Source organism: Wyeomyia smithii, chromosome 3 (genome assembly GCF_029784165.1).
Source record: "Wyeomyia smithii strain HCP4-BCI-WySm-NY-G18 chromosome 3, ASM2978416v1, whole genome shotgun sequence".
In the NCBI taxonomy this organism is placed as follows: domain Eukaryota; kingdom Metazoa; phylum Arthropoda; class Insecta; order Diptera; family Culicidae; genus Wyeomyia; species Wyeomyia smithii.
Genome location: NC_073696.1, coordinates 262,089,936 through 262,115,338, shown reverse-complemented (window position 1 = coordinate 262,115,338; position 25,403 = coordinate 262,089,936). Strand labels below are relative to the sequence as shown.

Here is a 25,403-nt window from a genome sequence, read left to right as displayed (position 1 = left end):
GATATCTGCCCCGTGAAAGAGACCACTAATAGTTTCAAATGTGTAAATTGTGGGGGAAATCACAAATCTCATTTCTTTAATTGTCCTGTCAGATCAAAAATTATTGCTTCCAGACAACGTAGGAATTCTAAGCAACCTGTTGTCAATGTGGGTATACAAAAGACAATAAATACTGTTCAGGCATCACCAGCACTTTTATTAGCAGGTGTGTCTGTAGGTAATAATTTAAATTCAGCTAACAAATTTCAGACAAAAAATCCTGTTCAGGCAACACCAGGCTGTTCATATGCCAGTGTCCTTACAGGTAATATTTCAAATTCAAACAGTAACAAACCATTCGTGTTTGGTGCTGAAAAGTCAGCCAGTATTGATTTAGGTAGTCCAACTCCAGGAAAGATTGAATACCTACAACAATCCATGCTGCAGCTAATGTCCATTTTGTTGAACTGTAACTCGATGTACGAGGCTGTTCAAGAAGGTATAAAATTTACAACTAATATTGTTATGAAATTGAAATTCAGCAATGATTTTAAATAATGCTGTAAATTTTCTAAATTGGAATGCTCGCTCTTTAAAAGCGAAAGAAGATGAATTTTTCAATTTTTTAACAGTCCACGATGTGCATATTGTAGTTGTGACTGAAACGCTTTTAAAGCCAAATATCAAACTAAAAAAGAACCCAAATTATATAGTTCATAGGTTTGATAGAATTGATGTTGCCGGTGGTGGAGTTGCAATAGTTATCCACCGTCGAATAAAACATCGTGTTTTACCCCATCTTGAAACCAAAGTTATCGAGAGTTTGGGAATTGAAATTGAAACAAGTATTGGCATTTTATTTATAGCCGCAGTGTATTTGCCTTTTCAATGCACTGGTGAGCGAAAAAATTATTTCAAGGGAGATTTGCAAAAACTCACAAGAAATAAATCTAAATTTTTAATCATCGGTGATTTTAATGCGAAACATCGATCTTGGAATAATGCTCAAAGCAATTCCAATGGAAAAATATTGTTTAATGATTGCTCGGCTGGATTTTATTCAGTTTTATTTCCAAATGGTCCTACATGTTATTCTTCTATTAGGAATCCATCTACAATTGATTTGGTACTAACAAATCAAAGTCATTCATGCAGTGATTTTTTTAACTCATGCTGACTTTGATTCTGATCATCTTCCCATAACATTTTCTATTTCCCATGAAACTATTTTAAATCCCACTAGATCTGTGTTAAATTATCACAAGACTAATTGTGATAGATATCGTTCTACGATCGAAGAAAATTTGAATGATGATATTTTACAAAATAGTGCTGACATTGACAAAGCATTAGATAGTTTTAGCAGCTTAATACTCAATGCCCGGAATTTATCAGTTCCTAAGGCTCGAGTGAATTTTAATGTACCAATTATTGACAGTGAACTTCAACTTCTTATACGTTTGAAGAACATACGAAGACGTCAATACCAAAGATCTCGTGATCCTGCTTTGAAAATTATTTTTCAAGAATTACAAAAGGAAATTAAACATAGATTCACTCTCTTGGGAAATGAGAATTTCATGAGAGAAGTTGAACAACTAAAACCTTATCCAAAACCTTTCTGGAAACTTTCGAAAGTTCTTAAGAAACCTTCGAAGCCCATTCCAGTCCTTGAAGATGGTGATTGCATTTTTCTAACGAATAAACAAAAATCTCAACAACTTGCTCAGCAGTTTGAGAGCGTTCATAACTCCAATTTGAACGTAGTAAGTCCTATTGAAAATGAAGTAAACCAAAAGTATGATCAGATCACCACCCAAGAATTTCTTTCTGAAGGGGTATTGGAAACAAACTTGACTGAGGTGCGAGCTATTCTCAAAAAATTCAAAAACGTGAAAGCACCAGGAGACGATGGGATTTTCTATATCCTTATTAAAAGACTTCCCGAAAACTCTTTAAATTTTTTGGTAAAAATTTTTAACAGATGCTTAGCACTAGCACATTTTCCTACGAAATGGAAAAATGCCAAAGTCACTCCAATTTTAAAACCCGAAAAGAATCCAGCCAAGGCATCAAGTTATCGACCAATTAGTTTACTTCCTCTATTAGCAAACTTTTTGAAAGAATAATTCTTAATACAATGATAACATATATTAATGAGAACTCAATTTTTGCAAATGAGCAGTTTGGTTTTCGCCATGGGCATTCCACTACTCATCAGTTACTTAGAGTAACAAATATGATTCGAACTAATAAATCTGAAGGCTATTCGACTGGAGCAGCTCTACTAGATATAGAAAAGGCATTCGACAGTGTTTGGCATAAAGGTTTAATAGCGAAAATGTCAAATTTCAGTTTTCCGCTTTACCTTACAAAAATGATACAAAGTTATTTAACTGACCGCACTCTTCAGGTTAACTATCTAAATGGTAAATCTAAAAGATTGCCTGTTAGAGCTGGTGTGCCTCAGGGGAGTATCTTGGGCCCAATCTTGTATAACATTTTTACTTCTGATCTTCCTGATTTACCACCAGGTTGTGAGAAATCTCTGTTTTGTGACGATACAAGCATTTCCGCAAAAGGAAAAAGCCTTCGTGTTATATGCAGTCGGCTACAAAAAAGTTTAGATATATTTTCTTCATACTTGCAGAAATGGAAGATTTCCCCTAAGCCAAGAGTTTCTTTCTCAAACCCACCCATAACCACGTTATAAGGATGAACGGTGTGGTCTTAAATTGGTCTGATCAAGTTAAATACTTAGGGCTAATTTATGATAAGAATCTTACTTTCAAGGAGCACATTGAAAATATCCAGTCAAAGTGCAATAAGTATATCAAATGTTTATATCCTCTTATCAACAGGAATTCTAGACTTTGTCTCAAGAATAAACTGTTAATTTACAAACAAATTTTTAGGCCAGCAATGTTATATGCAGTTCCCATCTGGACAAGTTGTTGTACAACCAGGAAGAAGACACTTCAAAGGATTCAGAATAAACTTTTGAAAATGATTTTGAAGCGTCCTCCCTGGTTTAGCACGAACGAGCTACATAGGCTCACTAATGTAGAAACATTAGAAAATATGTCAAGCCAAATTATCAACAAATTCCGACAAAAATCGTTGCAATCTTCAATTGCAACGATTAGCTCACTTTATAGTCTTTTTTTTCTTTTTTTTTCTCCTTAACAAGTAGGTTTAATAATTTTCCTACAATTACATTACCTTAACTGCGAAAGCTAATAACATTCAATAATATAAAAAAGCGTACAAATATATATATATATATATATATATATATATATATATATATATATATATATATATATATATATATATATATATATATATATATATATATATATATATATATATATATATATATATATATATATATATATATATATATATATATATATATATATATATATATATATATATATATATATATAATAGTGTTGAAATGTCAAATGTCACCATTTGTGGCAGAACACACAATAATAATTCTGAATAGATATTAGTACATAAATAAATCATTACAAACATTCCCCCCCCCTATCAAAAAAAAAAAGCACCACGATTATTTTGAAATTTTGCTTAGTGGGCAGTTATGCCGCTAGTGTCGCTATAAGCAAGCGTGCACATTCATTATCAAACACAAAAACCGTTAGTAATGCCACTGGAGTTAATTAAAGCAAGCGCGCACACCCATTAGTAAAGACAAAAACCGCTTCACGAAAAGAAGTTAGTAGGCAATAAGCTCACATGGTGGCGCACGGGTATAATGTTTCGAATAAGGACGAAGAATTTTTCAGGATTTTTCTTCGAAGAGGCACGTCTGTTTGTCTGTGATCATATCATCATGGATGTGTGCCCCATGTTGAAGCTCCCAAGCGTTTTTTAACCTTGAATGGCGGTGTCAAATGGCAATACATACTGGAGCTTTTCGAAGCTCAGTGAGCAACTGGGAAGGCAATGGTCAAAAAACTTACCCATCATCATGTATATTTTTCTGATCAAAAGATGAAGGTAGATTGGGTTATATAGGTAATCAGCCAATCGATTGGAAATGCTCTAGAACTTCTGAAAAGTGATGGTCATTTTACTGGAGTTGAGCTTGCAGTAGAATATATTCCTCTTCTTAATGATCTTTTTAACTTTTAGTAGTAGCAGTCTAACAGCCGGTGCTTTCAAAAAGACGCTAAACAAAAATAATTTTGACAAAATTGAAATCACACTGGACTACGTTGAGAGCTATATTCGTAGCATGTTATTGTGTAGAGGGGAATCAGTATAGAATTCCGTATACAAAACAGACTTTTTGGGATTTTTACATTTTGGAAAAAAGAGTATGTGCTGGTTACATGTATAAAGAAAGATCTTCTAGAGAGTATACGTACTTATCGTTTCTCTCAAGACCATGTTGAGATTTATTTTGCAACCATTAGAGCCATGGGAGGATCAAACAACAATCCCTGTTGCAACCAGCTTAAAGCAGCTTTTAAAAAGCTACTCTTGAACAATAGTGTAAGTGAGTTATCCAGAATGAACTGCACTAAAGACTGGAACGCGCAAAAATTGGTCAACAAAAAAATTGTTTCTTTTAGTCAAAATTCATAATACAAAAATCTTTTAATTTTTCTTTTGGTAGTTCAACTCATATATTTAAAGGAAAAAATGTTCGTTTATTATTTTGGTTTGCCAAATCTAAACTGCCGTGCCTTACGCTTAATCTATTTCATTAAATTTTGTACAGTGGTCTTATCGACTATATTCGTTGCCGAACGCAAGCTAGATTTATTCTGCTGCTCGTTTTCGGTGGATTTATTAGTGTTTTTTATATACCGTTTGACCAAGTCTCAATACTGTTCGATATGGCGGAGTTCTGGGCTATTAGGAAGATTGTGGTTTTTGGGTACCACAACCACGTTGTTCGTATCATACCACTCGATCGCCTTTTTCCCATAGTAGTAGGTTGCCAAGTCCGACCAGAACAGCACAGGTCTGTTATGTTGATCTAGGGATTGTAGCAGCCGGTTTTCCAGGCACTCCTGGACATAGATCTCTTGTTTAATGGTTTCGTAGTGATGGAAATGCCTCGTTTTAGACCACACGTGTATATGGCCAGTCAGACGAGGTATTTTTTCGGGAACTTCGATAGTTTGATGGTTTTGAAAATTTAGGCCACCTTTCTTTTGTCTGGTATGGTATAAAATTCCTGTCCCGGAAGCTGCTTGAAATTAACCTTCACATAAGTTTCGTCACCCACAGTCGAGCTTTGTAAGCAGATTACAGTTTTCCGGACTACCGCTTTGCCTAGGTGTTTTGTTCAAAATCTGGGTTCGTCACCTTCCACGTCTTAACCGTCGACAACCCGGCTCGTTTCTTGGCCCGCTGCACATTATTATGGGAGACAATGAGCTTGCCGGTGACGTATCTGATGGAGAGGTTAGGATTCCGCTTATATTTCGCTGCCATCTTCTTTATCGTCGCTGCCACATTCGAATTACAATTGCCGCCGCTTCGAGGCTTCCTGGCGGTCGACAGACGCTCCTAGAACACTTTTTAAACATATGTTACGGTCGATTTGGCCACATCCAGTAATTCTTCCAACTTGGCATGCGAGAACGTCGGATTCTCTTGCTGCGCGAGCAAAATTTTGACACGCTGTTTCTCTTGCTTGGATGCCATTTTGAAAACTGGAGGGCAACCGGTGAAAACTCATTTTGGCAACTGTTGTATATACACTCAACTTCCAAATGCAACATTTCAAGGTTTTTTTTAATGCATTTTTAACCGAAATACACCAATTTGAAGTCGACCAATTTTTGCGCGTTCCAGTCTTTATTCTTGATAATCCACATGATTTACCAGCATCGAAGAGGAATACTCATTCCGCTCAGTTGAAATCTGGTAGCAGGGAACTTGCTGAACCACAATCAAAAGCTGCTCGAAACTTCATCGTATCCATATATTGGTTACGCATTGATTGTTCATAAGCATACAATTGATAAACTAGATTGCAGAAAATGCATAAATGCTTTGGTACTCGACGATACCAAAGGTAAGGTTTACCTGCCGCGCAAGAGACAGCACGGAAAATGACAAAAGGAGAACCGGATTTTGATATCGTCAAATATTTTGATACGATTGTTAGTAGTTGCATAACTCAACGGGAATATGTCTTCGGGAATGCATGCGATAACCATCGGCCTTAATTAAGGCAACGAATAACTGAAAATTATTTAAATATTTTTCTAATTAATTACAGTAAAACTGCAATGAAATTTGAAGAATATAAAAGAAACAAATTAACAAAAATAATTCTGTTCGTAGATAAGTGACGTAGTAAAATCGTTAAAATTGAACTTATTATGTGTTGATTTAGTTTAGATAGTTAATTTGACACGGTACGAATGTGTTGATTTGTTCAAGCGAGTATTCCGCTTTTTAATTTATAATCTTATTTTATTCCAAAAAGTTCTAGTCTAATACGAAACGTTATATCTCTAAAACAAGAGATGTTAGGAGAAAAGTGCCTTCAGCTAAGTTTTCAATGATAACACTGGTCAACACCGAGAAGCTCCCTGAAGCTCGAACTGGAAAAAAATAGAAGATTTGGCACCCCTAGCCAATAACATTTATTCAGAGACTTAAATGAGTTTTCTCGTAAACATAACGTTGAAGCTATAAACCCGACAAGCAATTATTATGAGACACTTTGATGTAAGTTGACGCATTTCGATACAGGCAAAAGACATCAAATTTAACAGGAATGGTTTAAAGGCTTTAATCTTTCTAAAGCAGTGGTTCCCAACCGGGGGTCCGCGGCAGGCAAGGGGTCCGCGAGACTTACCCAGGGGGGCCGCGAAGCTCTTGGCAAATTTGACAGGTAATTAAAATTTCTTTCTATATACCTCTGTGAAGGACCGAAACGTGAAACAAATTAGACTTACAGTACGATATGGGACAGAAGAACGCAGCCTCGTATAGCAAAACTTGTATCTGAAATTTTTCTGGGGGGCGTGAAACTCTCTTAGCTCCGCATAGGGAACCGCGGTGCTCTTGTGTTTAGCAAAAGAGGCCGCGGAGCCAAAATGGTTGGGAACCACTGTTCTAAAGCAACTGATTTGGGCTTTGCAGTTTTTTCGCATTGTCGACCAGTATTATCTTCAATTTTACTTACGGTTACTCTGAAACCTAAAAAGTAAAATTTTGCGGCGCCATAAACGGCGGATTCTCGAACTAAAACTTATTGTTATTCTCTTAGGTTTTTATATATTAAAAGGAAGTTAAAATTTAACTAGATTTTCGATTTTGTGGGATCAAAAGCTAGGTAAATTTTAACTTAATAATCATGTCAACTTGAGGTTAGGTTGTTCCATTTAGTTTGCGTTTTTACTGTGTCATCCTTTCCATTTCCTTTGTCAATTTATTTGAAAAGAGAATAACAGTTGTTAAAATACTGTTCTTCGCTTTCGAAAAAAAAACTATAGCAAATTTGCATGGAAACAATCCAAGTTTCGAGTATTTCGCAAAATACAATCACTCACGTTATTTCAAGCAATTTGGTCCGAGGACATGCTTTGCGAATAACGCTCTCCGGTAGGGAAATTTCCTTGCATCTGGTACCCCCAATACTTTGCGACCTGCCATCGATTTCACATAAAAACGTCATTAAAAGTTGTGTGCGTGCCGCAGAGCAAAAGAAAGAACATAAAAAAAAGTGTCGATCGCTCTCGTTTCGGGGGTGTGCGAGTGTCGAAAGCGAAAACTAAAGATTTCATTACGTTTCCGTTTGCAGTTCGATTGAAAAACTCGAGAAAACCAGCTCCAGGATTATTACCGCGGTTTGTCGCCAGTGGTAAATAGTTCCTGCGGACGAAATTCGGCGATGGAACAACACTGCTAGTAGAAGTAGTGAAAAAAAATAGGGTGCACCTCGAAGAGGGAGAGCCTCATCTCGGTTTTGGTCGGTGTTGCAGTGGGCCTTCGCCACCAATACAGACATCAGACAGTGAATGCCCAAAGTCTTCTGTTTGTCAGGCGATTGTGCGAGAAAAAAAAACAGCCAGGAAGCTATTGTTTGCTGCGGCATTCTTCTTGAGGTGGAAGCAATCGACCCTCCCCCAGGGGAAACACCATCATGTCGGATATGCAAAGTTCCATCGGCAATCGGATTAACATGATAGAAGCCAGACTGCAAATACAGCAACCACAACCCCAACCAAGGACACCGCCAACACCACATCTGAACTTCGATCGTGCTCTGGGTTCCGGTCGTGGACGTAAGTACCTATGTCCCAAACTCCAGAAACTTGGAAGTTGAGAATGTTATGTTTTGTTAGAGAACACCGAAGAGGAACTTTTCCTGTTCATATCGTTTTGTTTCAGTGCGAAAATCTTTGTTCTACTTTTACATTGAGTTGTAGTTAATCTTTTCAGGCTGACGTAATGCATCATTAATGCTGGATAAAAAATTGTTTTTATTGTTATCGGACGTTTTTTGACGTAGGACTACGTCCGTCTTAAGGGGGGTAAATTTTCAATTCCTCACGTCTGCAATGATATGTTTTATGTGTGAGTTCGGACTTGGAAGGTGTACCGAAATCAAGTGAATTTTCATGTTTTTTTTGCACCAATTGAATCGTGCATTTCATTACGTTACGATTAGATTCTAACCGCCTACTGTGACATCCTCTATATTTGTCAGTGAAAACTTCGATAGAATCTCCTTGTACCCACAACTAATGTTTACTTTCTTGAGCCCAGAATAATTTGATGTCCTGGAAGTAGAGCTAGTTTTTGGAAGTTAATTGATTTGTTGCAAGGTTTGAATAAGTTTACTGCGAAGTAGTATGACTAAAATGTTGTTCCTTTGAACTGTGTCTGAACAAAAACATAACTGAAAAACAATTAGTGCCCCAAGCATAAGCTGAGGTGTCACAGCATTACTCTTTTTTCGTTGTCATTTTTCGCAAATATTTCGTTTATGGAATTTTTTTATATAAATGTGCTATTTTTTCGAACAAGAAGTCAACGGTCTTCGTACAAAACAGTCACACAGGCATCTTATTTTAGGACCAAACCTAGAGCTTCCGCTTCTGATTCCGACAGGCACTCACAAAAGCGATTCCGAGCAACGGTTTCAAAAAATAATCGACAAAAGTGGCATGCTGAAGATTAATGATCAAATCTATAAGTCTACGCTTAACGATATGCAAGAACTGGGGGAACTGGGTAGTGGAACCAGTGGACACGTGGTGAAGATGCGACATAAACCAAGTGGAGCAATAGTCGCTGTTAAGGTAAGCACTCTGTAACTATAGCAAAACTTTCCTTTTATTAATTCACAACATTCGCGTTTCAGCAAATGCGACGCACCGGAAACGACGAGGAAAATAAGCGAATAATCATGGATCTAGACGTAGTGCTCAAGTCGGAGAAATGCGGCTACATCGTCAAATGCCTGGGCTTTTTCATAACGGATGCAGACGTTTGGATCTGCATGGAATTGATGACCACCTGCTTCGATAAGTTGCTGAAAAAATCCAAAAAACCCATTCCAGAGCAGATATTAGCTAAAGTCACTGTGGCAACGGTCAACGCACTTGCATACCTCAAAGAAACCCATCGCGTAATCCATCGCGACGTTAAACCATCGAACATACTGATCGATGATCGAGGGAACATTAAACTGTGTGATTTCGGCATAAGCGGCCGACTGATCAATTCGAATGCCAAGACAAGGTCGGCAGGGTGTGCGGCATACATGGCGGTAAAATAGATTGCATCCTGAATGTAACATTTTCCTCAATAACGACATCATTTCTTTCAGCCGGAGCGGATAGATCCTGCCAAATTTGAGTATGACATTCGAGCTGATGTTTGGTCACTGGGCATCACATTGGTCGAATTAGCCACGGCCGTATTTCCGTATCCTAATTGCAAAACAGACTTCGAAGTTCTCACCAAAGTGCTTACATCCCAACCGCCCCGTTTGCCTGAGGGACAACCTTTCAGTGAGGAGTTCCGGGACTTCGTCAAATGCTGCCTGCAGAAGGACTATTTGGCACGACCTAAGTATCCAGATCTTTTGAAGCATGCCTTTCTGAGGCGAGCGGAGCTGGATACCGTAACCGATGTTGCCGGATGGTTCCGCAACGTGGCACAGAGTTGCGATATTCAGCTGACAACACCGCAACTGATTGCCTGCGGTAGCGCTACAGCAGCGCCCGCAAGCAGCTTCTGCACTGGGTATGCTCCTGGAAGCTCGCCAACTTCCGTCAGCAATCAGAGGCCTTCTTCCTCGGCGTCCGATCAAAATAGGTACGATAACTTTTGTGCGTTCGTGTCTTATTCGACCCGTGCATGATTTAATTTTTTCCTTGTCGTTCCTTCTCCACTAAACAAAAAAACAATCATTGCAATAATGATTTTGTTCGAATTTGTTTGCATTTGCGTTTGAGCAATGTTTGTTGCAGTTTCTGCAAACAAACCGTTCCGTTGAGTAGCGTTTTCACGGACCGTGTTGATTCTTCTAGCACTAACAGATTAACTCGAGCTTTCCCTAACGACTAGTACTCAAAACCCTTCAACGTAATGATTTGTGAATTTCGGTTCGTTTCATGTGAACAGTGTTGATATATTTTAAACATTGATTGATCATTTTATGAAATTTTGATATTTTGAACATGGATAATTTGACATTCTTTCTTTTGTCAGTTTTGACATTATTAACACTTTTGTTGTGATACAATTGACGTTGTTCATTTTAATTTGGTGCTATTTCCATATGACTCTTGACAACCAAAAAGTAGTAGTTAGAGAAGATGATTTTGCGGTTTTCCAGTCTGCTGTAACATTCTTATAAGCGCTTGCAACATCGCAGTTTGGTTCTGCTCTCTCTCTCTTCTTCTTTACTATTTCTCAATCTTTGACGCATTTGCATTATGTTAGCTCTCCAACTGTTATTCTCAGCGCACCGACAGATTTTTGACATTTTTTTTATTTGTAGGTAACTATTTCTTTAGTATTTTTAAGTTCTAATCAGTAAGTATAATTTAATATCCATTTTTAATGTCTAGTGATAGTAACTTACGTAGTTTCGTTGATTTAACATACAATCGTTTTGTGATCGATGCATGAAACTAACAATTTGGATTGGTTGTTTTGATGTTAGTTAATTACTTATATCTACTCATCATTTCTTACGCAAATATACTGAAACCTAACCAAATTATTTTACCGTGTTTCCGCAGAGTACCGACACCCTTCGAAAGTCTGACGGAAGCAGTTCAGGCACAGTCAAGCCAGCAAAAGCAAACCGTAATTGCGTCGTCAATTCCGGTCAAGTCAAACAATATGCCAAATCATACCAACACTAGCAGCAGCAGCATTAGCATCAGTAATCAGTCATATGAACCGCAGAACTCCGGCCTCGATTCACAGCAGACACTTCAAATGAAACTCAATAGTATCAGCTTGACACCGGCAGCATCAACTACCTCGTCTTCCACACTACCCTACAACTATATGCGCTCACCCTCACCTGGACATCACCTGCAAGCGCAGCAACAGGCACAAATGCAAACACCTCAGGCTCACTATCTTAAACTACAACCAAAAAGTGCGATAGTTAGTAATAGTAGCAACTTTAGCAACGCCACTCCGGACGGAACTCGAAAGTACAAACAATCGCCATTCTTCTCCCGGAGAGCGAACGATTCGGGCCCCGAACTATTAGCTTATGGCAGCCCGAAGAAGGAATCGACGTTGAGCAGTCTAGGGCAGAGCATATTGAAAAATTTGACCACCTCGCCTTTTTCGCACCGCAAGTCCGAACAGAAATCGTACAAACCACCGCTGCCCGGCGAGGACGGAGGTGGTGGAGTTTCAATGTTGAACGGCAATCGACCCGGTTTCAGTAACCCAGCGTCGCCTCTTTTACTCAACCGAAAGATGATCGACCTAAACGACGACCAGCAGTATAAGCACCTGCAAGGAAATACTAGTCCCATAGGTAATTCGAAATTGTAAGAGGCCGAAATGTTGCTAATCAATTTTACTTGTTTCAGTTCTTCAACGATTCTACCACCAGCAGAATCAGCTGAGAGAAAACAAACAGCAACAACAGGAGCTACACTTGACTAACCCGTTCTATCAGCAAGCACAACAACCTAGCGGCATACCAATTAAGTGTAGTCCTCTACCGTCACATAAAACCGTGCATCACGCGATAAATCCCGTTCTTCACAATGAAGCCTACATCGGCTATCAGCATATGGTGCCACCTGAAGCAAGCAATATTCCGACCTTCCAATATCAACCCCACAATACTGGCAGTCCAAAGCATAAAATTGGAAATCTCTTCAATACATTCAGTCGAACCAAAAGTCAACATGGAAGTGGCCCTAGTCAACGAGAAAGCCGTGCGGGTAGCGATTTAGGTTACCCAGAGGGAGGATTTTACCAAAATCATCACCAGCTCTACGGACGTCAAACGTTACCGGAATACGGAAGCACAGGATTAGCTATGCAGAGTGGCATAAGCCACGGCGATAACATTAAGGAAGATACAGGTGAGTGGCCGACTAGAATAAGTTTAGCAGATAGCGCAGTCGCTTCACATTAGTTATTCATTTTCGTTAACGTATGTCTTCTGTTCCATTGTTTTCACTGTGCCACTGCTTTTGTTTCCCGTATCCATATCCTGCCACACTGTTCTTCCTATTTGTATAAAATTCACTTGCTCCCACCCGCCTCCTCGCCTACACATACTGGTTTGATATTGCACACCCACCACGCGCGTGTGTGTGTGTGTTTTTATGTTGCAATTGACCTCGACCAAACGCCTCACACAAGCAGGATGGTTCAACTCAATTACAGATCTCGCCAAGAGACGATTCGCTTCATTTGTGAAACTAAATCTGGCCTCGTCCGGTGAGAAACGACCAAAGGGAAAGCACCTACAGAATCAGCTGCTCCAGCAGCAGCAGCTGCAACAGCAACAGTACCTATTCACTGCCAGCAACGGAACAACAATGGCACCTATGAACAATTTCAGTGCGAGTTCTTCCAATCCGTTCGGTAGTTCCTCGAGTGGTATTCCGTCTGCCATTCCCCCAACGGCTGCCGTGCATATGCTGAGCAGCGACAGGCGGCATAGAAGTCCGGATCCTCCTCCAAGGTAAACTAGAGCGATTTCCTCCTACTGAAACTTCATAACTGGCATCTTTTTTATTTTTAGATTTAACAGAGGTCAATCTCCGCTCTTACTGCATCGAAAATTGGAAAAGCTCGGCCAAACAGGGTCACCGATACTCAATCATCGGTAAGTAATGTCTTTGAATTACCTTCTAAACCAGTCGCATAACAATCGCAAACTTTCAGGTTTACTTCTACTTCCCCGTCTCCGCCGCTGCCACCGCGACGAGGCTCCGAAAGTGTGCCCGGTTCACCGCAGCACGTTAGAACCCGAATGCACTATACTCCAGAGCCGCATCGTCGACCCTATCGTACCATAGACCAATGAGTAGGGCTACAGATTCTGGTCATGTGATCAAGATACACATTTTTGGATTGAACTGTTTCTGCTATCGTCGTGTAAGAGGCACTCGCTATCTTGCTGTCGAAGAAGAAGTTGCCGTTGTGATTCTGGTAAGACTTCTGCTTTGTATTAACGTGCGGGGTTTCTCGCACTATATAGACAAAATTGTATTTCCAATAACTAATGTTGCTTTATATGGTGCACTGTACAGTTTGCATGCGGTGCATATACTGCTTAGATGTGATGAACATTTACATTTTTGTGAACAAGGGTAGGCAGAGAAAAACGAAAACAAAACGACCCAAAAAATCGAGTTTCGCTTAGGTTTTGTTAGTAACGACAAGCTTTCCGATGTTAAATATTTAAGGTACTTGCTCTTTAGTTATCTATGTCGAAAAATAAATAGACATCAATAATGATTACCCATTTGGTGTTGAAAGTGTAGTCTCTCTTGCACATCTTTGCTTCTCCTTAAGTAACATGACTCGTTACGCGCTTCAAACAACATGCCAATCACATGAGCCGGAATAAACACAATATATTATAAATGACAAACAACACCAAGAAGCAATAAAAATTACCGATTTCACTCCCTAGTTTCTATGGACAGCTGCTGACTGAATAAATTTTAAATTGCAATTGCTTTTACATGTGATTGTGTTTGACTGTGCCCAATTTACTTTTATTAATTACCATTATTTTTATTATAATAGTAATCCATTTTTTTTCCTATTGCGAACCTAAAATTTATAAAACCAAAATTCGAAATTCGATTGTAGCACAGTTTATGCACGATCGCACTTTTGTTTCAAATAAAAAATTTTCATTGCGACATATAATAACTCTACATATATAAAAAAGTACTGTTCACAATAGACTGGAAACTGTGGCTTGTTCTATAAGAAAAAAGAATCACAATACATTTGAAAAAAAAAATACCTCTAAATTCATTTCGCAGGTAGAAACCTTTATACGCGCCTAGACTTATTTTCAACTATTATTAGCACCCCCTCTCACCCTAACAAAACACCCAAAAAAGACTTAAAGATGTATAACAGAAACAACATAGTGGAAAACTTATTTAAACTATAACGCTAGCTAGCAGACAGAGAGAAAATTTTCAATTGTGTACATAATCTTATTATTATTATTATTATCACCTGCGGCGAGTTCTTTGAACCGAAAACAGACACAAAATCGACAACAGCATAGGATAAGGATATAGGAAAAATACGTTGTATATTCGAATGAAGCAAACGTTGCATGCGAACAGACAGGACGGAAATGGACAGAAAAGAGAAAAAAAAGGAACATTTAGTCATTTATTACATTATAAATATATATATTAAATGAAAAGTGAGAGTAAAAAAACACGAAAACGAAAAAAATACAATTATTTATGGAACAAAAACAAACGAAAAAGAAATAAAATCTTTAAACCAAGATATAAACCATCATATTTTCAAAAACCATCCGAATGGAAAGTGGTAGTAGGAGTTTTCTGTTGGAGGGCGCCGACCCAGTGTTCGCGAAGACATCCACAAAGCCACCTGGAAATCACCTGACTTACAAGTGAAGAACCAAATCGACCACGAATACGTGCAGCAGCCGACAGCAGCTATTCTTGAAAATAGCTGGAGCAGGATTCGATCCGCCATAAGGAGGACTGCTATAGTGCTACTAAGTACAAGAACTCCGAACCATAGCAATTATTGGTTTGACGGCGAACGCAAACAATCGAGGAGAAGAACGCAGTACGAGCGAGAATGCTGCAACACCGTACGAAATCAAACGAGGAACGATACAGACGAGTACGAAACAGCCAAAATTCAGTTCTCCTGAGGAAAAAGAACTGTACCAAGCTAACGACACTCGGAAGTTCTATGAGAAGCTAAACAGCTCCCGCATAGGCTACGTGCCGCAAGCCGACATGTGCAGAAGCTTGGACGGCAACCTCCTTACGGATGAGTGTGAGGTGATCGCAAGGTGTAGGCAGTACTTCGATGAGCATATGAACGGCGATGAAGTAGAGTGTGGGGATGGTATGGCTGATCTTGATGCACGAGCAGAAGACAACAGGATATCTGCCACTGATCTCCTGGAGGTGGAGGAGGAGACTGTTCGGTTGGAAAACAATAAAGCTGCTGGAGTGGACCAATTTCCCAGCGAGCTGCTAAAATACGGTGGAGAAACACTGTTTAGAGCCGTGCACGGGGATCACAAAGATTTATGAGGAAGAACGAGTACTAGAGGATTGGATGGAAGGTATTTTGAGTCCCATATACAAAACGGGCAGTCAAATCGTCGTTGGGCTGGAGTGGAAGTCGAAACCAAACTTTTGTGAAAGTGCATCCAGCTTTTCACGCACCATAACGGCAGTCGGGCCCGACAGGGATACGAGCAACCAGTCTCGTCGCGAGACTAAACATCGTAGTCCTAGTAAACCAGGATGCTAAAGTAAACATACTACGAACAATCCAGATAATCGGGACTATCGGTATAGACCTAGACAAACGAGAAAGGACAACGATTGGAAACTTGGCACTTGGAATGTTAGGACTCTGCTCGAACCGGCATGCGTGGGCATCCTGGCCGGAGAGCTACCGATGGCAAAAGTGGTGGTAGCAGCCATACAAGAGCTGCGTTGACCTAAAACCGGAGAACGTGAATTTCGGTCGGTTGATCCGACCGCGGGCACTTCTTTCAAGTACCACATCTACTACAGTGGCGGCGACGGAGCAAAACGGTGCGTCGTCGGTTTCGTGCTACTAGCTAATGGAATGAAGAGTATCATTAGGTCTTTTAATGAGCGTCTATGCGTATTAGGGATCAAAGAGAGATTGTTCAGTTAATACCTCATCAAAGTGTGCGCGTCGACAAACTTTAAAACGGACGACCCAAGGATGGAGTTCTATAAGCTCTTTGAGAAAACGTATGGAGAGTAAAACACGACATAAACGACATAAAAATCGTCATCAAAGATATGAATGCACCAGTCGGACAAGAGGAATTCTTTCGTCCTATTATTGGTAGGGAAAGCCCTCATTTTACCACCAACGACAACGGCTTGAGGTTAGTGAACTTCGCCACGGCCAGAGGGATGGTCATCTGTAGTACCCATTTTTCACATCTGAATATTCGGAAGCACACCTGGAGACATCCCAATGGAGAGGCCTGCTCCAAGATCAACCACATACTGATCGACGGCTGGCACTTTCCAGACGTCATAGATGTGCGATTCCTTCAAGGGCCTAATATCAACTCGGATCACTATCTCGTGGTGGCAAGATAATATTCGATAATTCGATAATCGTGTGACGCGTCAGATGCGAGAGAAATACCTAGAGGCAAGAGCTGCTGAAAAGAGGCTACACTGCCGTAAGAAACGTGAGCACTACAATCGCGTCCTTCTATAGAACGAATAATGGAATCAGGAACCGGACCGTGCCAGTACCTGCCATGTATAATGGCAGGGAGGGGAACATGATTACCGGTAAATCGCAGGTGGCCAGGCGTTGGGAGCAACATTTTGAAGTGGTGTTGAACGGTGAGGAAGGTAGGATAGTCGTTGAGGGAAACAGGATAGAAATTGGGGATGACGGACAAGCTGTTGACCCACAAACATTCGACGAGGCGAAGAATGCTTGCAAACAGCAGAAGAACCACAAAACCAATGGGAAAGACGGCTTACTGGCCGAACTTTTCAAAGTCAGGAGCAAGTGGCTGTGTAGTGCAATTCGCCAGATTATCCTAGGGGGATGGTCTGAGAAACAACTACCTACTGACTGGTTGGATGGACTCATAACCCGCTTCAATTCCGCTTGTAAAACTCCCGTATCCTGTTCCAGTGACTGAGGCCGTTGCAGGAAGCCTTTGTTGGAGAATACTTATGCGGTTTTCGAGTGGGACGATCTACAACAGACCAGATGTTCACCTTGAGACAGATCCTCGACAAGTTTCGAGAACACAACTTGCAGACAGGCAATCTGTTTATATACTTCAAGGCGGCACACAACGAGCCGTGGCAAATTATGCCTAAACATGATTTTCCAACAAAATAATTAACTGTTACGTTCGAGGTTTGACGGTTTCACATCAACCGTCACGACAGCGGGTGAATGGTCTTGAACTTGCTGTTCAACATAGCTTTAGAAAATGCAATACGAAGGGCAGGTGTGCAGAGGAGCGGCACCATCGTCATTGTCAAGTCTCACATGCTTCTGGACTTCGCGGACGACATTAATATCATTGGTGTTAACTATAGAGCTGTTGAGAAGGCCTTTACGGCTCTCAGAAGGGAAGCTACGAGAATTGGACTCACTGCCAAAACGAAGTACATGGTGGCTGGCAGAGATCGTGGTAGTTTTGCGGGTGTTGGATGGGGATTCTTTCGAAGTGGTCGATAAATTTGTTTATCTTGGTTCTCTTGTGACATGTGCCAATGAGGTGAGCCGCGAGGTAAATAGAAGGATTGCGGCAGTGAATAGGGCTAATTACGGATTGCGTTGCCAGCTTAGGTCCCGTGGAAGAAGGCCGATCGACGATCGATTGGAGTTTTTGAGCTTAGAATCCTGCGATCAATACTCGGTGGCAAACTTGAAAATGGGGTGTGGCGCAGTCGCATGAATCACGAGCTGTACGAAGTATACAAACACGCTGATATTGTCAAACTGATGAAACACGACAGGTTACAGTGGGCTAACCACGTAGCACGAATGACGGATGAGCGACCGGCAAAGATAATATTTAGCAGAGAACCGGATAGAGGCCGACGACTTCGAGTGCTTTCGATGAGGATGCCCGAGCAGCGAGTGTAAGGAGAGACTGGAGAGGAGCAGCCCAAGACCGAGTTTTGTGGAGGCGTATTCTGGATTCGGTATAGGATTTCAACGGTCGGGTGCCATAAAAGTAAAGTAAATAATAGCGGTCGCTATGATGCGCGCTCGAAATACGAGAACCTCTGCTTACGTCAGTTTTGGGATATCTGAAGAGTTGGCAACAAAGATGTTGTCAGATATATTTTTCCTTTAACAGTAAACATGAATTCTTTAAACTAATGTAAGCAAAGTTGTCAAAATGGTCGGCAATTCATCCAGCTTTTTACGCGCCACAATGGCGGACGCTATCCAGCTTTCCACGCGTCATAATGGCGGACGCTATAATGGAAAATTCGTAATATTTTACCTACCCTTTTGACAACTCTGCTTACATCAGTTTGACACACAAAGAAAATATTACCAAGCGAACACGTAAAAACAACGTAAATTTCCGTAAACCTGAATGTTTTGGTAAATAATACGCATAAAAATTGGTGAAAACAACGGAACAGATCAAGAAAATGCGAATACCTAATTTTGGGTAAAAATTTGTATGGAGTTTTTGATATTGATATTGATGAATCAAGGTATTCAATTCTACCTAAATGATGACTTCCGTGTAGGTACTCAAATACTACAAGGTATACAGCCCTAGGGTTGTATGAAATGGTGACGTGGGACTTAACACTGTAATTAGGGGATTTTTTGTTACAAAATATACAGAGCTTGCAGACATAATCAAGGTGTTTGCTCAGCGACTGTACGTATTTTTATTTTCAGCCTCCCCTGCACGCAAAAGTTGGAGTGTGCGTAACCAGATCATTTATGAGCGAAATTAGCGCATTTACTGATTAAAATTGGAACCAGTACAACGCATGTGCGTTGGGCATAACGCATTTGATGCTCTAGCGTATTTTGAATGTATTGCGCAGCTCCAAACCACTACACTTATAAAGCATCAGCCGATGTTCAGAAGGTTGGCATCGTTAAAACAGTGCAACCAGCAATCAATACTGATAAGTTGGGTACTGACTCCATTGAAGAAATTATTGTCTGATCGATTCACTTTCATGAATCAGATCATTTGAAAACATCATTCAATCATTGACAATGAACAAAAACATGAAATAAGTCCAAAACATTTTGCATTTGATTATGACTCTGGTTTCATTCACATGCATTCGGTTCTGCGTTACTGGCACCAGCGTCAATAACTTCCGCGGCAACAAGGCTCGCCATTGGCTGTTTCGGTTGCTGACGATTTTTAAGGATGCACGAGCCGTTGATACAACCGGCTCGCGAAAGTAAAGAACGGTTTTTGAGCGCCTCGAAACTGATCCGTTCGCCCGAAGCCGAAGTTTACCGAGACATTACGATTTTTGTATATATGATACATATTCTGATTTTGATCTCTGTCAATGTATTCCTTGTACAACTTTTGCGTTATGCGTATCACGCATTGGTTGTGCGAAGTCAGAGCAAATTCTGTGCGAATTGAAAGGACACACTGGATGATTAAAGCTTGAACTTTTGCGTGTGGAAATCAATTTTTTGAAATGTATTCAACAGCACTCGAAAGAATATCGTATATATTTGGCGATATTAGTATTAGCCTGCAGTATTTTTTGTGCAAACAACATGTATTTGACAAGGCACTTACATGTTATTCTTGTTGAAAAAGCACCAAGAATTTCTCGTAATGCGTCAAAGTCAGAATTAACTCTATATCCTCGAAAAATCCAATAATACTTACGTTATTTAAATAAATGGTTTTGTCTTATTTAACTTTTATTAAATCAAATCTATAATCAGCGTCGCCAGAACTATTTCGGTAAAATCCGTAGATTCTACGGATTTCCCCTGATTTCCCCTCTTTTCTACGGATTTCCCATATAAATGTTTTTCCGTGGAAGTGAAAAAATCCGTAGATCTGGCAAGCCTGTCTATAATATGGTTCTTACTTTCAAAATAATATAGACGCCCTTACGAAGGTTTATTAATTGGCAAACATAAGAAGGTATGTCTAACAAAATTATTAAGTTCCAGCAAAAAACCATAACAATCAACAATTCCATTTTTTTTTTGGTTGACAATTTTTTTCATTCACCTACAACTACTTAGAATTCCCTGTATTACGAAGACTGCTAATATACATACTTTCATTATGGTAAAGCTTTGAATAATAATATATCATCTAACCATTTTGAAATGTAAAAGGAGATTTTAATGAATCTTAGTTAATAAACCAAAAATTCACAAGCATTCGCAGGCTCCTACTCTTTTATAAATGTTTATATGTGGAATTTACTCTTTCGATACTATCCGGTCACGATTATTTAGTGAATATCGAAGATAAAATTGAATAAATATCCGTTGCAAAATTTACAATTCTCGTTGAATAGTTTATGGTTATCATATTTATGAGATAAACTTTCAATCACCATCAACAGCAGCATTGCAGTTTTTCCTCGATTGCAAAGTGTACCAGTTTTTCCTCGATTGCAAAGTGTACTTCTGCAATATGAATAGTACCACTGCAGTACGAATAGGAGTGTACCGCTGAAATGTACGAATAGAAGAGTACCGCTGCAATCATAGACGACGAGAGACCTGCGGTTCTTTACTCCAATGGTACTGTTACTTTTACCGGCATGTTTTCTTTCAAGACATCAGTTTTTATGAGGTTTTGGAAGGTTTATGGTTTAGGTTTAAAAATTGTTCAATAATGGGGATTTTTTTAAACTTTTCGGAAAACTTTTACCTTCGAGACATCATTTTAGTCTAAGCTCATGGAAGCAAAAATGAATTGACCTATTGGGACGGGGAGATTCTGTCAATTTTTATATCGATATTGATACAGAGAATATCACGGGGAACGGATGGTGTCCATTCACGTCGTCTGTGCTAGGGATGCTCGCATGTAATTGGTTCATTGCTCGCGTAAGTTTCCCTGTAACTTTTTATCAATTTTCACTGTTGAGCAGTGAAGTAATAATGATAACTAGCGTTTTATAAAATTGTTACACATTTTATCTATCCAACAACATATTGGTTATTGCTATCCATCATGTGGTTATGCTGCTATTAACGTTTGAAATCTGATGCAACATTTGCCAGTTTCATTTCCAATTTTACAGAATGCATCTCAGTATAGTAAACAAAGACGTAGTCCCACGTCAAAATAGGTAAATCACTTGTACCTAAAAGTACCTTCCCGCACAAATGTGCTGATTTGCGTCAAAAATACGCATATTTGGGTAGTTTTATTTTTCTGTGTATGTACTGCGCAAGAAAAACAATAAATCTGTCAACATTAGTGTTGCCAAAACTCCAGAAATCACAAAACTGACGTAAGCAGAGAGGTTCGCAAATTACAAACACGCAATATAGCACCCGCCATTATGGTGCGTAAAAAGCTGGATAATGAAATATTCGTAATATGTTACCTTCTCTTTTGACAACTCTGCTTACGTCAGTTTGACTTTTCATGTTTTTCACAAGAAAAACAAATCTGGCAACATTAGTGTTACCATAACTCCAAAAATAACGAAACTGACGTAAGCAGAGAGGTTCGCAAATTACGAATACGCATTATAGCACCCGCCATTATGGTGCGTAAAAAGCTGGATAAAGAAAAGTTCATAGTAAGTTGTTAATTTCGTGTCTTCATCGGGGGATGACATCATGCTATCTCTTTCAACATGATGTCATCCCCCCGATGAAGACACGGCTGACGAACATAGAAGGAACTTTCAAAAATTATTGGTATCATCAAGAAAATTAAATCAGAACGGCAAAGTTATGCCATGTAAAAACAAGTGACTGGTGTAGCTGTTAAATTACTCAAATTATTCATCTAGCCAGTGGCGTAGCGTGACCGGGTGACACTCAGGGCGGAAAATTTGGGTGTCACCCCCCCCCAGGTTGCAGTGAAATCATATTGTTATCAAAAATTGTGATAGTTGACACGTTCGCTTTCAATTGCACTGAATCTACCCATTTTTGAAAAATTGGTTGAGGTTTTACTCTTAGGAGCAAATTTATATAATTTTCGAGAGTTTCATCTCGACTTCCACCTAAATGATAATTAATCTCACGGATGTCACCCTTTCGAAGGTGACAGGTATGAACATTTTCCTCACGGCGGACCGCCCCCTCACGCTACGCCAGTGTATCTATCCCTCATCAATTCTGGTAGCAGGGGTTCTGGTACCATGGGCGTAGCCAGAATTTCAAATAGGGGGGGGGGCAAGCTCTTCAAAAATTTTGAAGTAAAAAAATACTAGTCTTTAGTGATTGTTATATCAAGGCAACCAGTGAAAAGTTGTCCTTGACATCAGAGTGGAAAATTTGATTATTCTTTGTCCAACCTCGAATATAAATTGATGTTCTAAAACTCTTAAGTTCATTAAAACCTTTGGACATATTATTTTAGCGACGAGGATCTCAAGAATCCACTAACATGGCAGAAGATAGAGTTGATCAGCAGCCGCAACCGGGAATTCAAGATATGATTCACAAGATGGCCCAAATTTTACAGCGGATAGCGGTCCAGCAGCAGCAGCGTCAGTATCAAACCCCGGACCAGATTTTGGAGTCCCTCTATTCGAAAATCATCGAGTTTGTCTTCGACGTAGAAAACGGAGTTACGTTCGGACGTTGTTGTTTAACTGCTACCAGGACCTCTTCGAGAACGATGCAGGCCAGCTGAATGATACGGCGAAGGTACGTTTACTTCTCCGAAAGCTGGACACCCATTCGCACAGCTGCTATCTCAACTACATCCTGTCAAAGCTTCTCAAGGACGTGAAGATTGAAGACACAGTCAAGATTCTCAATAAAATTTTCGGGCATCAAACATCAAATGTTCCGGAAGCGGTTCATGTGTCTTTTCACGATTGTTGTTGACCATCTGCCGATGAACACTCAGCAAGCAGAGAGCACTCAACCGCTGTTCAAATATTGTTGACCTCAGCCAGGTTTTCACCCGACGTAATGTGCTGAACGAGCGTTCAATCGTGCATGTTTCCATGGTAGAACAAGTGCAATTTTAACTGCCTTCTTAGTCGCAGGGCAGAAAGAATGGGCTTTAGCTAGCAGGTCTATAAGATCCAACTCTTCCAAGTTCTTACGATCTGCTCTCATACTGCTGCAATGTTAATACAAAACTTCCACCTCTCCAACAAAATGGTCAACTTCATAAAAAATTACGAAGTTTTCGGTTTTGCGCTTGAACTCTTCCAACGACATGCGTATTACGTTAGCGGGATGCAGCAAGGACAACGCGTAGGCAGGTGCACTATCTTCATCGAACCGTGTTTCCAGTGAGGTTACAAGAGAATCAAGGTAAGGAATTATCACAGCTCGGTTCCAATACTCCAAGCTAGTTGATGCAGGCAGATTTGCCCGGTACTTTTGCCGCTGCAATATCCTTGGTGGATCAACTGAAAAACCTGTGCAATTCCACGCAACAAAGCGCAAGCATTTCAATTATTTTTGATCTGGCTGTTACTTTACACAGATGTTTCTATGGGCTAAAGATGCCGTTTTGTGATATTAGAATTATTGAAAACAAAATTCTGCACCAATGTCAACATTTAGGGGGGGGGGGGGCAACGGCCCCCCCCCCTGCCCCCCTCTGGCTACGCCTATGTCTGGTACCCACTTTTTAGCCGGTTTGCCTGAAAACAATTGTGATAGAGTAAACGTCTCAAAACTGCCATTGACTTATTTTCGAGTGTTTATAGATGGAAACTCGAAAAAAAATTATTAAAAAAACCTTAAAAGTTGCTGTAATTGTACATAGTTATACCATAATTTAACTATGTTTTTTATTGTAAATACATCAAATTTACATTACCGTGCTAGATCGAAATCCGTACACCTAAGCCCATGATAATCTTCGACGGTCAATATAAAATCAAGAAATCACATATTGCTTTAAACTGTGATGTTTAGTTATAGGTCTACTTATATTTTATCACTATTTTCCAGCAAAATGATTAAAATTTCTCCGAAACTCGAAAAAATCATGTTTAAATAGAACATGTTTTGAATCGAAATCCGTACAAAGTTTTTTGTCTGAATCAAAACCCGTACACTTTTGAATCGAAATCCGCACACACGCGATATAGACTGGATCAAACTCCATACAACAATAAATCAAACTCCGTATAGATAAAGAAGTACAAAAATGAGCATCTTTTATTTGTAATTTATTTTTAAATTACCGAATAAGTATATTTTGAGGATCAACTGGCTCCTAAAGTTTCACACGGTTTTATAATTTTTGATATCAGCTGAAATAGTGCAATTTTCGTAGCGTTTCGTAGTAACCGGAACGCCGGAACCTCTCGAAGCTTCCCGGTACGACTTTCCTCTGCGCACCTCAGTCACAGCTCATTTAAAATTGTTTGCCGTATATTTATACTTGTTTTTTTTTCCATTATATGCTGAAAACAAGAAGAAAGTTCAACAATATATGCATGATACACACGCTGTACGGATTTCGATTCAAGCAAATAACGAGAATCAAAATACGTACGGCACAGTTTTTGTTGAATAAAAATAACTTACACTATTTATTAGACAATATACAGCTCGAAAATGACAAAGACTTACCTTTTCCATCAAATTCAAAAAGATTCACAGAGTAAAACACTTATATTTCACTTGAAAATCGTTTTAATCTGAAGAACGTTTTTTAGTAAATTCTCTAACGATACAACGAAATGACAACTGAAACCGATACACGATTGATTTTTCATTTTTAATATTTTTATTTCATGGCCTACTGGCGCATAGTTTAATTTAACAGAAGGCCAACAACTCAACGGATATGTACATGTAACTATCATATGAATTTTCACTTTTATAATGCTTAAAACTGAAGAAAAACATCAAGGTGTACGGATTTCGATACTGTACGGGTTTCGATCCAGCACGGTAAATATCATTGTCCAGAACAATAAAAAACATCGTTTTTGCCATTTTTACCATGAAAAAGAGGGGTCGTCATGTATCTTAGCAGCATTTTTTGTGTAGAAAATTTCTGCATTGAC

At 39.5% G+C, this 25,403-nt stretch overlaps 1 protein-coding gene across 2 annotated transcripts; it reads left to right on the top strand.

Annotated features, from left to right (window-relative positions):
- Positions 1-7,653: 7,653 nt before the first annotated feature.
- LOC129732451 (dual specificity mitogen-activated protein kinase kinase hemipterous-like) lies at positions 7,654-14,968 on the top strand. 2 transcript variants are annotated; one of them, XM_055693343.1, is made up of 9 exons: positions 7,654-8,264; positions 9,058-9,284; positions 9,347-9,754; positions 9,815-10,305; positions 11,238-11,998; positions 12,054-12,557; positions 12,844-13,165; positions 13,226-13,309; positions 13,369-14,968. In XM_055693343.1, exons 1-9 carry the CDS (start codon positions 8,123-8,125, stop codon positions 13,508-13,510), a joined length of 3,081 nt encoding a protein of 1,026 aa, XP_055549318.1. In that variant the 5' UTR covers positions 7,654-8,122; the 3' UTR covers positions 13,511-14,968. The 2 variants fall into 2 exon arrangements, with proteins under 2 accessions (XP_055549318.1, XP_055549317.1); XM_055693342.1 differs by having other exon boundaries at positions 12,841-13,165.
- Positions 14,969-25,403: the final 10,435 nt, after the last annotated feature.

Bases quoted from the DNA above. Each gene is read 5' to 3' on its own strand.
- LOC129732451 (XM_055693342.1), top strand. From the start codon at position 8,123: ATGTCGGATATGCAAAGTTCCATCGGCAATCGGATTAACATGATAGAA. The intron at 8,265-9,057 runs GTAAGTACCTAT...ATCTTATTTTAG, and splicing joins TCTGGGTTCCGGTCGTGGAC to GACCAAACCTAGAGCTTCCG. The intron at 10,306-11,237 runs GTACGATAACTT...GTGTTTCCGCAG, and splicing joins TCGGCGTCCGATCAAAATAG to AGTACCGACACCCTTCGAAA.